At 42.0% G+C, this 16,310-nt stretch overlaps 1 protein-coding gene across 3 annotated transcripts in view; it reads left to right on the top strand.

Moving 5' to 3' along the window:
* Positions 1–16,310, top strand: part of ZNF609 (zinc finger protein 609) — a 233,599-nt gene that overhangs the window by 16,818 nt on the left and 200,471 nt on the right. For all 3 annotated transcript variants that reach the window (XM_082647833.1, XM_082647832.1, XM_082647834.1), the window contains one exon: positions 10,987–11,860. In XM_082647833.1, coding sequence (XP_082503959.1) covers positions 11,114–11,860 — 747 coding nt within the window. In that variant the 5' untranslated portion in view covers positions 10,987–11,113. The remainder of the gene's footprint in view (positions 1–10,986; positions 11,861–16,310) is intronic.

Below are 16,310 nucleotides of genomic sequence, written 5' to 3' on the forward strand. Positions count from 1 at the left end.
CAAGATACAGAACAGTTCCATCACCACCAAGGTACCTCACATTGCCCTTTTATAGCCACACCTGCCTCACTTCTGCTACCCCTCTTCCTATCTCATAAGATTTTTGATAAATTATTAGATTAATATATTTTATAATAACCTGTCAAGGGGATCCAGGAATATTTGGGGGAGTGTATCCTTAACTTTTTATAAAATTATTTTATTTTTTAATTTATTTTTTCAGCATTCCAGTTTACTGTTTTTATTGTAATGGAGTAATGACCCCTTTAAAAATCAGTGTCCATTGATGGACAGGAAATAACTATTACAATGAAACTAAAATATTTGAATGTTACAAATGAAAAATAAAATTAAATATACAGTCTCTGTCTGAATAGGAATTGCTTTATGCTCTCTTAGAACTTTGCATCTATTTCTTTTTAATTAATTATATGGAACTATAATAACCATATAAAGTTATTTTAAAATGTTTTATTTATCAGATTAATACATGTACTTTTTTGTTTTTGTCTTCCCATGAACTTTATATTAAAAATCAAATAGTCGTATGGCTTTTAATGAAAATCAGTAATCCAGTGTTTACCCCTTCCCATCACCAAGTCTCACTCCCACTGGGCACCTGCTTTAAAATTTTCAGTCTTTTTCTTGTATTTACTCCCATATTTCTAAGTAATAAATAATATACACTCTTATTGCCCTCCCCTTCTTAGCAAGTCAAATGTTTGGTTTCATCAGTATCTATTATTTATTGTGTTAAGTAAATATTTATTATTGAACCATTTAGTATACTACTATTATGTTTGTTTGGTTTTTTACATTTTAGTTTGGCTGCATCGGGTCTTAGTTGCGGCACGTGGGATCTTTCATTGCAGCATGCTGGATCTTTTGTTGCGGTGCGCGGGCTTCTCTCTAGTTGTGGCGTGCGGGCTTCTCTCTAGTTCTGGCATGCGGGTTTTCTCTTCTCTAGTTGTGGCGCATGGGTTTTTTCTCTTCTCTAGTGTGGTGCGCAGGCTCCAGGGCACGTGGACTCTGTAGTTTGCGGCATGCAGGCTCTCTAGTTGAGGCGCGTGAGCTCAGTAGTTGTGGCGCACGGGCTTAGTTGCCCCACAGCATGTGGGATCTTAGTTCCCCGACCAGGGATCAAACCCGCGTCCCCTGCACTGGAAGGCGGATTCTTTACCATTGGACCACCAGGGAAGTCCCCTGTTATGTTTTCTTATACAACTTATGTTTTTTTCCAGGATTTAATATCATTAAGTACCTCACTGTTTTTGGTTTGTTGTTATTAATTCTTTCAGACTCTCCAACAGATCTATAAATTTCCTCACAATATAGTCAAACACATGGTAATCCTTAAATGTAGTTCCCTTCCTTCCTTCCTTCCTTCCTTCCATCCTTCCATCCTTCCTTCCTTCCTTCCTTCCTTCCTTCCTTCCTTCCTTCCTTCCTTCCTTCCTTCCTTCCTTCCTTCCTTCCCTCCCTCCCTCCCTCCCTCCCTCCCTCCCTCCCTCCCTCCCTTCTTTCCATCCCCCTAACTATCCTGTGGGGATTGATGGCGTGAATCTCTTTTACCATGATCACATAAAATGCTATTTTATGACCAGGACCATGATCCAGTAATACAGTCCTTTTATTCATAGGTGTTTACTGTTTTACCTTTTTTTTAAATATAATGTGCATATGATAAAGTGCATAAAGTACACCAATCTTAAGTGTACAACACAGTTTTTACATGTGTATATAGCCATATAACTACCATCCAGCTCAAGATAATAGAACACTTCCAGCACCCACAAGGTTCCCTCATGCTTCTCTCCGCTCAGTCACCTCCTCCCAGACATGACCACTTTTCTGACTTCTGTCACCTTTGATTCATAGATGTTTAAAATGTGCTAACTGAGCGTTTTAAGTCTGATAGAATGTATCATACATTTAAGTACAAGGCTTCCAAGGGATTGGTTATATCCAGAACTCCTGATTTGTCGGCTAGCCATATTTTGGGTAGCAGCTATGCATGGATGAGACTGAAGGCTGAGAATACTCCAGAGCAGTTAGGCATTTTTTAAGAAAGGTGGGGACTGGATTGTTTTCTTACTTTTCCCCTAGACTCTTGGTAAATCTGTATCCTTTATCTGTATCTTAGAAGAAAGAGGAATCCACACTCTGTTCTAGTAAGTTTGAAGACTGTTAGGTAATTGAGACAGCTTATAACTAGTGACAAATCAAGCTCAAGTAAGAATGGAGATGAGAAATGGCAGCCTTGGCAGTGTTATGATTCTGCCCATTGAGGAAAGCAGTGTTCATTCACTCATTTATTGACCAGAATATTTATTGAGGGAGCACTGTGACATAAACACTGTTATTAGGATACAATGGTGAGCAAAAGAGATACAGCCCCTTGCCCTCAGGATGCGTGCAGTCCAGTGGAGGAAACAAATGTTAATCAAATCATCACACGCACTGGGAGGTAGGATGTGAGCAGGGAATGTTTGAGGTAAATGCCAAAAGGCAGTAAGGTGGGAATGGGGTGCAGAGGACAGAGTGTGGCCATGAGATGAGGCTGGAGAAGTCAATCTGGCTTAGATATCCTAAGGGATGTGTGTGTGAATTCCACCATTTTTTATGGTTAGTCTAACAGTGTAGATAGTATCTTTTGTTCTTTTGGCCGCCCCACGCAGCATGTGGGATCTTAGTTCCCCGACCAGGGAACAGACCTGTGCACAGTGGAAGCACGGAGCCTTAACCACTGGACTGCCAGGGAAGCCCCTAGATACTATCTTTTGATAGAGAAGTTTTCTTTGTGTGCTTTTTAGAGTTACTATAGGATAGTAGTTAAGTAAGAGACTTAGGAAGGGAGGTGAGGTCTAGAATATAAAAATGAAGGTAATTCCTCATGTTTCCTGAAAAGTACTTAGGTTTGTTTTGTTTTGTTTTATTTTAAAATATTTATTTATGTATTTATTTTATTTGGTTGTACTGGGTCTTAGTTGCACCACATGGACTCCTTAGTTTCGGCAGGCAGGCTCCTTAGCTCCAGGGCTCCTTAGTTGTGGCACATGGGCTCCTTAGTTGTGGCATGCGAACTCTTAGTTGCGGCATGCATGTGGGATCTAGTTCCCTGACAAGGGATCGAACCTGGGCCCCCGGCATTGGGAGCGCAGAGTCTTATCCACTGTGCCCCCAGGGAAGTCCCTGCTTAGGTTTTTTCCTTTCCCCCATTCCTATGAACTTGACCCATATTATTCCCTGTTTTAGAGGTGAGAAAAGCTCTGCCACAACCGTTCTGTGTGGAGGGCCAATTTCTTAGATCTCCTGATTCCTAAGCTAACTCCACTATTCACTTTTTTCTTGAGAATCTGACATCACCTCTTTCTCTTTAGTACAGAATGTTTACCTCTGGGGAAAAGAACTAAATTATAAAGGGCTACGTAGCCCTTTAGTTTTTAGGGGAGAGGGGATGGTAGAGCTTTATTGTTTACTTTAGATGATCTTTGCCTTCTGCTTATACATAGGCCTTGGTAAGGGTTTTCTCTGTGAACCAGTTCCACCAATGAATCCCTATAAGGTTGGGACTGAATTATTTACATGTTTAGTATGCTGTTTAGCCTATTGTGAGATGTATGCTGGCACAGAGCAGTACTGACAAACACCAAGGCTCTAAACCTGAGCCCTGTTGAATAATTATGTCTAGTGGAAGTGTCATTTGCTTATGTGAAATGAAACAGGTCAAGCCTCATAATCTTACTCTGAGAATAGCAGCCTGTGAGGACCATAAAACTATTCATGAGGTGCAGGTTATAAACACTGAGGGACTGGAAGATGCTACACTTTTGCTCTTCTGTCCTTAGGTGACACATGGTCAGATGAGCCCTGTTGAATTGGATCCATCTTCTCAAATTGGCACTCTTAGTCTGTCTTTATCTGATCCCCATTGGAGATATAAGCTGAGAGGTATGGTACTTGAGGAGATGACACAGTTCCTTTGTTGCAGTAATTAATGTAATAAATTAAGGAAGAGACCCAAAGGAAAGTTGATTGTTTCTTGTTAGAGCCCCAGTTGGAAATTCAGTTGATTAGTGAGCTCTAATGTGGCAGCTGGAGAGGGAGATGCCTGTTCTTCCAGCTGGGTAAGCTCAGAGTCACCACGGATGGTTTACATGTTGTACTAGCCTCACCTGAGGTTGGCTGAGTATGTGATTTCAGGGTAGCATCTGGAATTCAGGGAAGATGGTATAGTTTGGTTTTCTCTCAACTTTGTTTTATCCCACTGCTTTATTGACAATTCCCTGGGGCATCAAACCCTGTGAACCTCACACAATTTAGTTTTGAAGGCCTGTCAGGGGGGGTCAACAACCTACTGGACTGGAACAGTTGGCAAAAGAGATAGTCCAGATGTTAAAACCATGAGCTTTGAGATTGGTACCTTGGCCCTGAGGGGTTTTTGAAGCAAGATGGAGTCTTTTTGTCAGTCACTATAGTGTAGGATTTTATGAGCCACATCTGAAGGTAGGGGTAGCCTAAATGGAAAACCAGAGTAAGTGAAAACCACTGAGTAATTGAAAGAAGAAAGGATTGCCATTTTCTTTCGTAGAACTCAAATGGATATCAGTACTACCTGTAATTTAATTTGTAAAAATTTTTTTAATATTTATTTTTCCTTTATTTTTAAAATACTTTAGGTCTTTATACAGTGTATAACCATGAAGCAGGCCTCTTTAACTTGAGACCCTAGAACATTGTGAGAATATTTGGGTCATTTTATACTTTTGAGTTGTCATATTTTTCAGATTTGGATCCTCATAATATGCTTAGAACCATGATGGATTCTCCCTCCATTTTATAATAAGAAAATTAATATTTAATGAAGCAACTTGGCTAACATCCTGGCTAGGGTCATTGGAAACCTGAGTCCAGAAATCACATCTTTTTTTTTTTTTTTTTTTAGAAATCACATCTCTTGATTCTCAGCTCAGTTATCTGTCTTCTACATCATGCTGCCTTCCTAAAATTGAGTGTAGCATATTTTTCTTTGTCCATATAGCTTTCGGTGAGGACTAGCTAGCCAGACGGATCACCCGCACACCCAAATGTGTGTGACCTGTGTGGTCGCAAGCAGAGTGTACTCACTCAAACACAACTGTCACTTGCTCAGACCAAAGCCTGTAAGAAGATTGATCCAAAAACTGTAACAAGAGGGGAGGACAGATAAATTTACACTGGGAGAGCATTGGACAGTTTGCTACTTAGACCAGATTAGCTATAAGTAATTGGCAGTTAAAGAGATCCTTTCTCTTTGATGCCCTGTAGGATGGATACAGAGCTCTATCTGGGCAGAAGGAGAAGTATTCTTCATATTGTGTTTGGACATAAGTAGGGTCAGTTGTTGCTTATGTCCTCTGGGCAGGGGCAGAGACCTCGCGTGAAGACGCTTTTTCTCATTCTTAGTCTGGAAGAGAGGCCTTGCTCATTACTGAGGTAGGGAAGTGGTGTAATCTATGGCATATGCCCTAGTAAAAAGCAATTAATGACCTGAAATGTATGATTACAAACCAACCTGTGGGCTGGGAGTCTGAGAGATGGAGTTGGGTTCCAGAGAGGAAACTGGAATTTGAACTTTCATTGTTATAGATACAGGGTATGAGGAGTGATTGTCATGGCCTATCTTGGTCCCTGAGCTATATCCACGCAGAGAAGAGTTCTTAGTGATCAGGTGCAGAACAAAGCAGAAATGGCACTGGCAAGTAATTCCAGAGTTTGGTGAATCATGGTCCTAAATAGCGAAGTGTAGTACAATTAGACAGAAGAAGAGAGAAGAAAATATATCCAGAAGCTCCTGCAAGTTGAAAGTACTTTGTGGTCTCTGTAAGTTATTGGTTCTCCTGATTCTGCACTTTCTCTGCCGTGGAAGCAAGAGGTCAGTGCTTTTCATTTCCAGCTACCATGTTAGTTACCCTACCTCCTGGGGTTAAACATCTCTGCCGTGACCTGTCAGAGAATTTGATTATTAGCTGTATAAAGCCAGGGATGTGGTAGGGAGCAGATGGAAAGTGGTCTGGCTGCTGTAGCCAGGCTGATTAAAGAATCCTAGGCAATTTTTCAGTATATCTTTGGAAAGGTACCACCAAAGTTACTATGAAACCTGCTGGGTTTGGTAAACTGAATTTCTGAGAAGTCACCTGGTTGAAAAGTGGTACTTACTTAACTCACTCAGAAATTAGAGGACAGTGGCTCTCTATAGAACATCAGGACCACTAAATATCAGTCCTCAGGATATGTTTACTTTGTTTGCATCCTGGTCATTCAGAAATTCTGGGTAGTTTTCTAGTAGGGAAAGCACTTTTAAAAAAAATTATTTATTTATTTTTGGCTGCATTGGGTCTTCATTGCTGCACGCGGGCCTTCTCCAGTTGCAGCGAGCAGGGGCTACTTTTCGTTGCGGTGTGCAGGCTTCTCATTGCGGTGGCTTCTCTTGTTGTGGAGCATGGGCTCTAGGTGCGCGGCCTCAGTAGTTGCGGCTCACGGGCTGTAGAGCGCAGGCTCAGTAATTGTGGCGCATGGGCTTAGTTGCTCCACGGCATGTGGGATCTTCCCGGGACCAGGGCTTGAACGTTGGCAGGCGGATCCTTAACCACTGCACCACCAGGGAAGCCCAGGGAATGCACTTTTTGATAGGTACATTAACAGAATTTCAGATTTGAAAAAGACCCTGGGCATGTCCAGACTACTCCCTGTCACACGTAGAAGAATTCTGTAATTTGCTTGACAGGTGATTATGGTTTTTCTGGTCACTACTTTCAGTGATAAAGATATGGCTTCATTAAGCATTGTGGGTCATTGTTGGGAATTCCAGGGTATTACATTTTTTCCTGAGTTAAACATCTGTCTTTCTGTAACTTCTACTTACTGGTCCATTTTATATCCTCAGCATCACAGAATAAGTTTCTCTCTTCCACATTGCAACCATCATATATTTGAAGCTAACCAGCCTGTCTCCCTTCAGCTAACTCCTTTCCAGATTAAAGAATACCAGTTTCTAAGACCTTTCCTCTTACGAAATGGCTTTTTCGTGTTTTACTATACTCTAGGATATCCCTCCACTTAATGAATATCTCACTTAAGATGTGGAACTTGAAAATGAGCACAGAGCATCAGATGTTCTTTTCATCTCCAGCTCTCTTTTAAGAAGAAGCACAATTTTAAAAACATGTTAACAGCAATATTTCTTTTTTTTTTCATCTTTATTGGAGTATAATTGCTTTACAATGGTGTGTTAGTTTCTGCTTTATAACAATATTTCTTGCTTACTAGAAAAAACAAAACAATTCGCCATGACATATGGAATTGGGACAAAAGGAATTTGAGGAAGTGTCTTTCCTTACTGATGTTAAGGCTGAACGTTCTAGGTTCAGCATTATTACAAGAATTGATTTTGCCTCCTATCTTTTCCAGGATTATCTGCATTGAGTTTACTCTTAAGATTACAAAAATCATTTGGTATTTCTGTTTACAAGAATTATTCAACTTTATGCTACACTGAACTTATTTTAATGCTTCAGATAGTTTTTAACAAGGTGGATATATATATGTTCTTACATAACTGAAAATCTGTTGTTTTTACACGTGACAAACAACTTGACTCAGTGAAAGACTCTTGAAAAATAACCTTTTCTCTTCAAAATTCTTTGTAGATTTTTCATTCTCTTTTAACATTTAATATTGCAGAGCAGTCTGAGGTTGGCCTAAGTTTTGTCCTTTGTAATTCAAATATTTTGTTAGGATGTCTGCAAGTTTGGCTTTTTTTAAATTGATTTTGCTGAAAAGGTAGTGAACTTTTTCAAGATCTTTTTCAGCTCAAGGTGTTATTCATATATTATGCCTTGATGGGTTGCTTTTTTCCCGTTTGTTCTAGTCTCTTCAGTTTTGCTTTGAGTATTATTAAATACTTTCTCTGTCTTTCAATTTCCCTCATTGTTTTCTTTTTGCTGTCCTTTGCCTTTGCCTTCTGGAACAGTATCTCAGGTTTTCTTGTAATTTACAGATTCATTTTCCACAGTTTTAGTTCTGTGCTTTTTTGATTTCTGTATGAATTTTAATTGCATTTTTCATTTCCTTGCATCTTCCTTTTTTAAAAAATAAAATCAGATTCTTTTGTCTAAGTTCATATCTTTCCATTTCAGCCTAGTATCTTCTTAATGCTATGTCTTCTTTACTGTCATATTTTGTTTATCCTGCTCCATACGACAGGTCAGCCAGTGCAGAACTGTCAGGAGCTCTCAGTGAGCACAAACACTTTTATGTACTTTATATTCTTGCCTTTATATACCTTTCCAGAGTCTCTCTTCCATTAGCGTCCTATTTTCTAGAGGAAGGGTTTTTGTTTATTTGTTTTTTGGAGGAAGGTCTTTTGAAAGTTTTATTGAATAAACAAACATGGGATTGCTCTAATGGTTACATTACATACTGATGATAGTGCAGCTCAAGAGGAAAGTGGGTAAGTGTTAGATGAATGTGGGTTATGCTCTAAGCCTCACCACAATTGCAGAGGTGACAGATGATGATGTTGGGAAGAACTATGCTTTAATAATCCTTTGTAGTGCAGATTCAGTTGGCATTCCCATTTCTAGAAATGCCTTTGTCCCTCATAATAGAATTATTTTCAGTATCATGTTCCACTGCCTTATACACTCTCACTTGCTGCTGTATTCCCAGCACCTAGTTTAGTGCCTGGTACTTAGTAGGCAATTAATACACGTTTTTTTGAATGAATTAGTGTATAGTATAGAGAATTCCAAACATTTTACTAAAAATTTCTTCAGAATTCTAGATCATTATCAGAGGTATCATTTCTTTAATTTTTTCAGAGATTATGTTGCCCTTACCTTGTGGGTGGCATTTTTTCATAGTTCTTTTTTTTTTAATTTATGTATTTATGGCTGCATTGGGTCTTTGTTGCTGCGTGCGGGCTTTCTCTAGTTGTGGTGAGCAGGGGCTACTCCTCATTGCAGTGCGCGGGCTTCTCATTGCGGTGGCTTCTCTTGTTGCCAAGCACGGGCTCTAGGTGCACAGTCTTCAGTAGCTGTTGCACACGGGCTTAGTAGTTGTGGCTCGCAGGTTCTAGAGCACAGGCTTAGTAGTTGTGGCGTATGGGCTTAGTTGCTCCGCGGCATGTGGGATCTTCCCGGACCAGTGCTCGAACCCATGTCCCCTGCGTTGACAGGTGGATTCTTAACCTCTGTGCCACCGGGGGTGCCCCATAGTTCTTATGTCATGTTTTCCCCCACACACAGTTTTTGCTCATCGTTTTATGAAGTAAGATCTATGTGGACTCAACGTCAGCAATGGTTGGTTGTTGGCACTAAGCTCTCTACTTGGGTAAAGGATGTATTTTCTTCTCAGATCTATGGCTAAATGGCAGGTTAATGTGCTGCCATTATTAATGCACTGAATTTCTCTCTTACATCCCAGTTGCTATCAAGCATTCACTTGGTATAAGCTCTGCTCTCCTAGGTGACATCTTCTCTTGAACTGCACCCTGGTTCTTTGACACTGCCTTGAGAGAGCAGGTGGAAAAGTACAATGTGTCTTATCTCTGTTAAGAGATATCTATGGCATTTACCTGTTAGATATTTACTTTGTAGGATTCATTGTGCCACCTCTGTTTTACCCTTTCTGCTCTGTCATCTTATGAGAGTTATTTTCTATATGCATATAGAAAGATGGTAAACGGGAGTGAGCAAGAACAGAAATCTTTGGTTTCATCATAAAGTAATAGCTGGGGGCTTCCCTGGTGGCACAGTGGTTGAGAGTCCGCCTGCCGATGCAGGGGATGCGGGTTCGTGCCCCGGTCCGGGAAGATCCCACATGCCGCGGAGCGGCTGGGCCCGTGAGCCATGGCCGCTGAGCCTGCGCATCCGGAGCCTGTGCTCCACAAAGGGAGAGGCCGCAACAGGCCCGCGTACAGCAAAAAATAAAAACAAAATAAAGTAATAGCTGGATGGTGTATGTTGGCTGCCAGGTTTTCTAGATGGTACACTCCCAAGGAGAGGTATAAATTGCCTTTTTTACCACCCACCCCATGCCACCCCCTTTTTTAGCTGTCTCTGTTCCATGTGGTGAGGCCCTGGTGTTTATCAGTATAGTGCCATCAGTCTTATAGTATTAGAATGTAGAGACTTCTCCCACATTCTAACATGAGGTTTTTTAGTACTGTTCAGTTATTGATAGGGTAATATTTTTTCTGTGTGTGTGTGTGTGTCTCTTCCTGGGTATTTTAGTGGGTAGTGAGAAAGACTACATTGAATTCTGCTATTTAGACATAATTTGAAACCTGGAGTTTAATAAGGCTGGCTTAACTGAACTGAAGCTAATTGGTTAAGTCCTCTCTGAGGATTGTCTCCTCTAATTGCAGGTTTTGCCCCTATCTTGATATTGTATTTTTCCCCAGTTCTGTTTGCTTTTCTCTTTTACTTACCCACAATTAGACACCACCACCCCCAGCAGTAGAATGACAAGGAATCTATATTATTTTTAGTAGGGATAGGCCCTGTTAGTAGAGGGATTTAGCCTTTGCTAGACTATGTTCTGAATCTCTGATAGTTCAAGAAGAAGCAAGGAGAAAAGAGGTATGAGTAAAGTTGTGCTAGAGGATGTGCTAGGGCCTGTATTGATTGAGGGAGTATTGCCGCCTGGCAGTGGTAGTAGAAATAAGTCTCTTGGGAATGGGAAACTAACTCTAGAGGATTCCTAGTTAAGACCGCCGAATTTCCGGGCAATTGCAAATACTGTACTCTCCCCTGTGGAGATAGAGTGGGAATTAGCTTTTCCCTTGGTCCAATGTGACTTGGTTAGAAATACAACTGAACCTGTTTGTCTTGTCTATTGTGGTGTGATAGCCACCTAGGAAGGGTCTGTTTTTTGTGGGAGTTTATTTCAGCCTCTTTGCCTGTATTGTTTCCTTTAACAGCTCTTTAAATTTTCTTTTTCCAGCAATGATGTTGTCCACTGGGCATATACTGACCAATGTGGCAGGTCTGAGAACATAGCTGAAGCTGAAAATAGGAAAGCTGGGGGCAAGGAAGAGCCTTGAATCTTGAGGTGGGACGTTGACTCTAAGATGTCCTTGAGCAGTGGAGCCTCCGGAGGGAAAGGAGTGGATGCAAACCCGGTTGAGACATACGACAGTGGGGATGAATGGGACATTGGAGTAGGGAATCTCATCATTGACCTGGACGCCGATCTGGAAAAGGACCAGCAGAAACTGGAAATGTCAGGCTCAAAGGAGGTGGGGATACCAGCTCCCAATGCTGTGGCTACACTACCAGACAACATCAAGTTTGTGACCCCAGTGCCAGGTCCTCAAGGGAAGGAAGGCAAATCAAAATCTAAAAGGAATAAGAGTGGCAAAGACACTAGCAAACCCACTCCAGGGACGTCCCTGTTCACTCCAAGTGAGGGGGCAGCTAGCAAGAAAGAGGTGCAGGGACGCTCAGGAGATGGTGCCAATGCAGGAAGCCTGGTTGCTGCTATTGCTCCCAAGGGCTCAGAGAAGGCGGCTAAGGCATCCCGCAGTGTAGCCGGCTCCAAAAAGGAGAAGGAGAACAGCTCATCTAAGAGCAAGAAGGAGAGAAGCGAAGGAGTGGGGACTTGTTCAGAAAAGGATCCTGGGGTCCTCCAGCCAGTTCCCTTGGGAGGACGTGGTGGTCAGTATGATGGAAGCACAGGGGTGGATCCAGGAGCTGTGGAGCCACTTGGGAGTATAGCTATTGAGCCTGGGGCAGCGCTCAACCCTTTGGGAGCTAAACCGGAGCCAGAGGAAGGGGAGAATGAGTGTCGCCCGCTAAAGAAAGTCAAGTCTGAAAAGGTAAGAGGTGGCCAGATCTGGCTGCCCACTGCCAGTCAGAACTGCCCTGGACTAACCGCCAAATGCTATGTGCACTCTGTGGGAGCCTCATTAGTTTGTGGGTAATGACCAATTACAAGGTCAGAGCAGCTGGTAATGATAACGTGGTTTTGTTCCAAATTAGGGGATTCCCTACAGATTCATTAACAGCAGGCCTGGACATTTTGGAGAAGAGTGTCTGTTGTTGGGGGTAGCTGCCTGGTAGAATGAATTTTCCGTAAGTCAAGAACCTCCAGCCTTGTCCTTGTCCCACCTCAGATACTTGTTACTAGAGGCTGGCATCAACCTTTATATGGTTCCCAGCTTGATTGACATTTCATCCTTAGAGTCATTGGTAAACTTAACAAGTTGATAAGCTTAATAGGCTTTCAATTGAGTGCTGTTTTTAATGGGATAAATGGTGCTGCTGGGTCTCTGGAAGAGAAAAGGGTTAAGTAACTTTCATTACATGATATCTACCAAGTGTTCTGTTGGTGACTGCCAAAGAGCAAAAGGTCACAGTTTGGGGCAGGTAAACAGTGGAGCAGGAGGTACTGAGGTACTTAATCAGGTCTTATGGATTAGCGTAGTGGCTATGAAAGTTTGGCCTTGAAAGAGATTCTTTGGCCACTAAAGTATAGTTCTTGGCTGGGTATCTCCCTCAACTATTGGGAATCAAGGTCTCCTGGTGGTTTAATAGCTGCCAAATGGTGTAATGATACCTTGCCTTCTGCTTGACTTGGAAGGACAGGTGCCTGCAGCCCCACAAGGGGTTCTCCTCCTTTGGGAAGATGATCTTAGTTCATGTCTCAGTAAATGGAGTTTGCAGGCCTAGACCAGAGTGGGTGTGAATCTAGGGTCAGCTCAGGCTGCCTTAAACTTCTGCAGCTTACAATTTCCTGCAAAGCGGCTGGCCTGGTAATGTGCTGTTCACTGGCTCTTGATTTTCCGCTCTGTGTTCTGCTCACCCTATGCTTTCAGCTGATCCCAGCAGATGCAGTATAAATTGATTTCTCTGTAATTGCATCAGCTGCAGGAGGGAATACCTCTTTCCATATGTAAGTGTTAATAGAGGCAGGATGTGTATGTTTGGGTGGTGGTGTCCTCTCAGTGCTAGGTTACGCTTTCTTTGCTGTAGGTGTTTTGGTCCTTGCCTCTGGCACATCTGTGACTCTCAGCAACATCTGGGCTTCCCTGGTAACAGGGCTGTGAATTTTCTTCCACTGACAACACAATGGTTTATTCCCTTTTACCAGTGGCAGCTGCCAGAGAGTCTGCCTATGTTTAGGTGGCAGATGCTACAGTCCACCTCAGCAGAGTCAAGTTCCAGCTGGCTACTGGCATGGTGCATCCTGTGCTGGCTGTGATTTACCATTTTCTCTGGGGTGCAGATGGATAATACTGTTTTAAAGAGGCTTAGGAGTACCAGGAGTTCTTGCTTCTATTCCAGGCCCATTAGACTATTCCCTACATCTGGCTCCAGTAAACTCTTGCCGTATATCCGTGTTCATAATCTTTGTTCTTCCTGTGCTGAAAAGTGGCCACTTCTGAGGGTGGCCTTCAGTTTCCTTTCTGTTTAGAACTCTTGACTCATGTTGCAATCTTCTAAGCCCAGTAGTGGTCTGTGGATGAAAGGATTAATGATGCTTATCTTCATATTGGATTTAAGTCTAAATGTCCTTGAGAGTCTCCAACAGAGAAGCAATGGAACCCTTTTTCTTACAGGTTCAGGGACTGGTTGGGTGGCTGCCCTTCAGATTATAATTGGGCTGAAAGATGCAGTATATTCAGCTAAGAATACACCTTGGTGCCAGGGAGGTTTGCTTCTTAATAATATAGCTGTGTTATATGCCTTGTCACCCCAAAAGACTGAGATTGGGGCAGTGGAATGGAAGAGAAAAGGGAAAGAGACTGTGCTTCTGTTTTTGGAGGAAAGGTAAAATTGCTGAGAAGTACTCTTAGAAGAGGAAATTTGCTGTGCAGTTTGATGTCACTCTAAGCAAGTACCTGCTTTCTCATTTCTTTTCCCTGTTCCCTCAACCCTCTTGAACAGTCTGGTTCTGTGGGGTGCCATTCTAAAGCATTTGGCCATTGAAATAAATAATTATGTAAATAAATATTTGGAAGTTGCTAGGAGATGAAAACACTGTGCAGAGAGACAACGTTTCTGGAATGGGAGGAGGGAAAGATGCAAAAGGGAACGCAGGCTAGGAATCTCGGAGTGGAGCAGCTTTTGAGAAACAAGGATCCCAGGGTGTTGGACATAAGAGGTGTTTGAGTCGGTGTTTGATGATTAATACTATAACTCATAAGCTAAGTCTTTAAAAACTTCCTTAAGATTTTTGTCTCTGAGATATGGGCTTGCCTATGGCTTAACTGGTTTGGAATGTTTCTTCCATGTGGGGGACAACCAACAGAACCAAAACAACAAAACAGATGTTTTGATATAATCTAGGAATTACATACTCTGAGCTGGAAGCTGTCATGAAGAGGGAAAACTCATAAAATTTGGACAGTGTCTTAGCTGGAGTCTCCTTACCCATACCCACTCCTGTAACCCCTTGGAAACAAGAGAGAGAAGACAAGTGGAGTTTGTGGTGTAGGACAGAATTGTCACATGTCTCCAACTAGCTAATGAAGGAGATTTGAATATTCTAATTCTCTACCTCAGGACCTCCTCTCTCATCAAGGTGGGTATCTCAGTCTATGGCTGAGCGAATTTCAGTCAGCCAAGAATGTGGATTTCCCTTCATGGGATCCCACTTTTGCTCCACCACACCTCTTTCTGGCAGGCTTCACTGTGCTGTTTCCCAGAGTTCTAGGAGAGACCTAGAGAGTCTTAGCAACTACTGCTGCCCTGAATTGTCATTGAACACTCTTGCCTCATACTTCCTGCCAGCTGAAGAGATGGGGGAGGGAATGTTGAGGAATAAACAAGACAGAGCCTTCCAGCTCCTGTCTGTTCCTTGTCTTTGGTTTGATTGATAGGTTGTTGAGTTAGGGATGGAAGGGGAGGTAGGATGAGGGAGAGTGCCTGTCTGAATGTCCCCAGCTTAGTGCTCACGTTACCACTCTGACAGGCAAGAAAAAAGAATTTACAAACCACAGAAGGCAGTGATCTATCTGTGTTGACTCTGAGTTGGGGCTTAAACCAGGAGTTTAAGGTGAGACTCCTTTTTTTTCCAGATCGTATAAAGTAAAGCTCTAGTGGCTAAAGGATCTAGAAGTTTGCAGCCAGAAGCTCTCCTTGTCTCTTCAGCTGCTGCTTTTGATCTTGGAAGGTAGAAACACTGCACTGTGCTTTCCCCATGTTTGTGTCTCAGCTTCTGCTGCTCTCAGAATGCTGCATACACATATTTACCACTTCCCCCATTAGTTTAGGAGACAAAACTAAAGTGTGCTCTTCGCTCTTTCCCCTTCCGATCATGTTTGCTATCATATCCTGTGTTCTAAGAGCATCTTCCTTTGCCCTTGATTTTGTTTTCTTGCCCTAGTTTATGCCTTCCATCTCATTTCTCTCGTGTTGCAATCCCTCATTGCTCAACCAAGGTCAGGTCTCTTTTATTCCTTCTGATCCAGGGCTTTCTCTCTTAACACCTTCCTCCTTCACAAGCTGTTCTTTCTCAGCTAGTGATGAAATAGCAGTTAGCCTTGCTTCCTGAAGCCAAATGCCCTCAAGCATTTTCCTTCTTGGAAAAAATTAAAAGAAGTTGATATTTATGTGGGACAGAGATGCATTCTCTAACTACAACGAAGTCTGAGCTTAATTTATTTTTTCTTCAGCAGCTCTGTTTTCCATCCGGGTGTTGTAATTCAAGGAGGGCCCTGAGAAAGATTATCTTGTCCAATCTCCTCACTTTATAGAAGAGGGAACTGAGACCAGGGAGGTCATGTGACTTACCTAGACTCTCACAGGTAGTCAGTGGCAAAGCCAGGTTTTTGTTTACCAAGTTCTTCTGGCATATTGTTACTCTGGGATTCTTAACAAATCCTTCATTGTTATGAAGGATTCTATTTTCCCACTTAAAGACTACCTCAGAAACATTGGATGTAAATGCCTAGGTGCTCTTAAGACTGCTTTCATTTGTTTTCTATACCGATTTTAATATTGTAGGCACTCAGTAAACAAAGGATCTTTGAGTTTCACTTTCTTTGGTAAGGTGATGATGTTTACAAAGAACAACCATTTATAGCTGGTGCTGAACCTCCCCTCTTATACATACAGACGGAAAGTTACTTTTTAAACTGCTACTTTGAGTTTGACTTCTTGAGAGAGTGTGTGTGTTCTGGAGTATTGCATTCATTCAAATTTTCATTGTAATCATTGAGGCATTGCCAGTTCCCTCTTTATTTGGCAATTGCAGATATGAAAAAAAAAAAACCCTGCCCTTGTGCTTCTTGGATATATCACTAACAGGCAGACCGTAAATGT

The sequence above is a fragment of the Grampus griseus genome (assembly GCF_964374135.1).
Source record: "Grampus griseus genome assembly, chromosome: 2".
Taxonomy (NCBI): domain Eukaryota; kingdom Metazoa; phylum Chordata; class Mammalia; order Artiodactyla; family Delphinidae; genus Grampus; species Grampus griseus.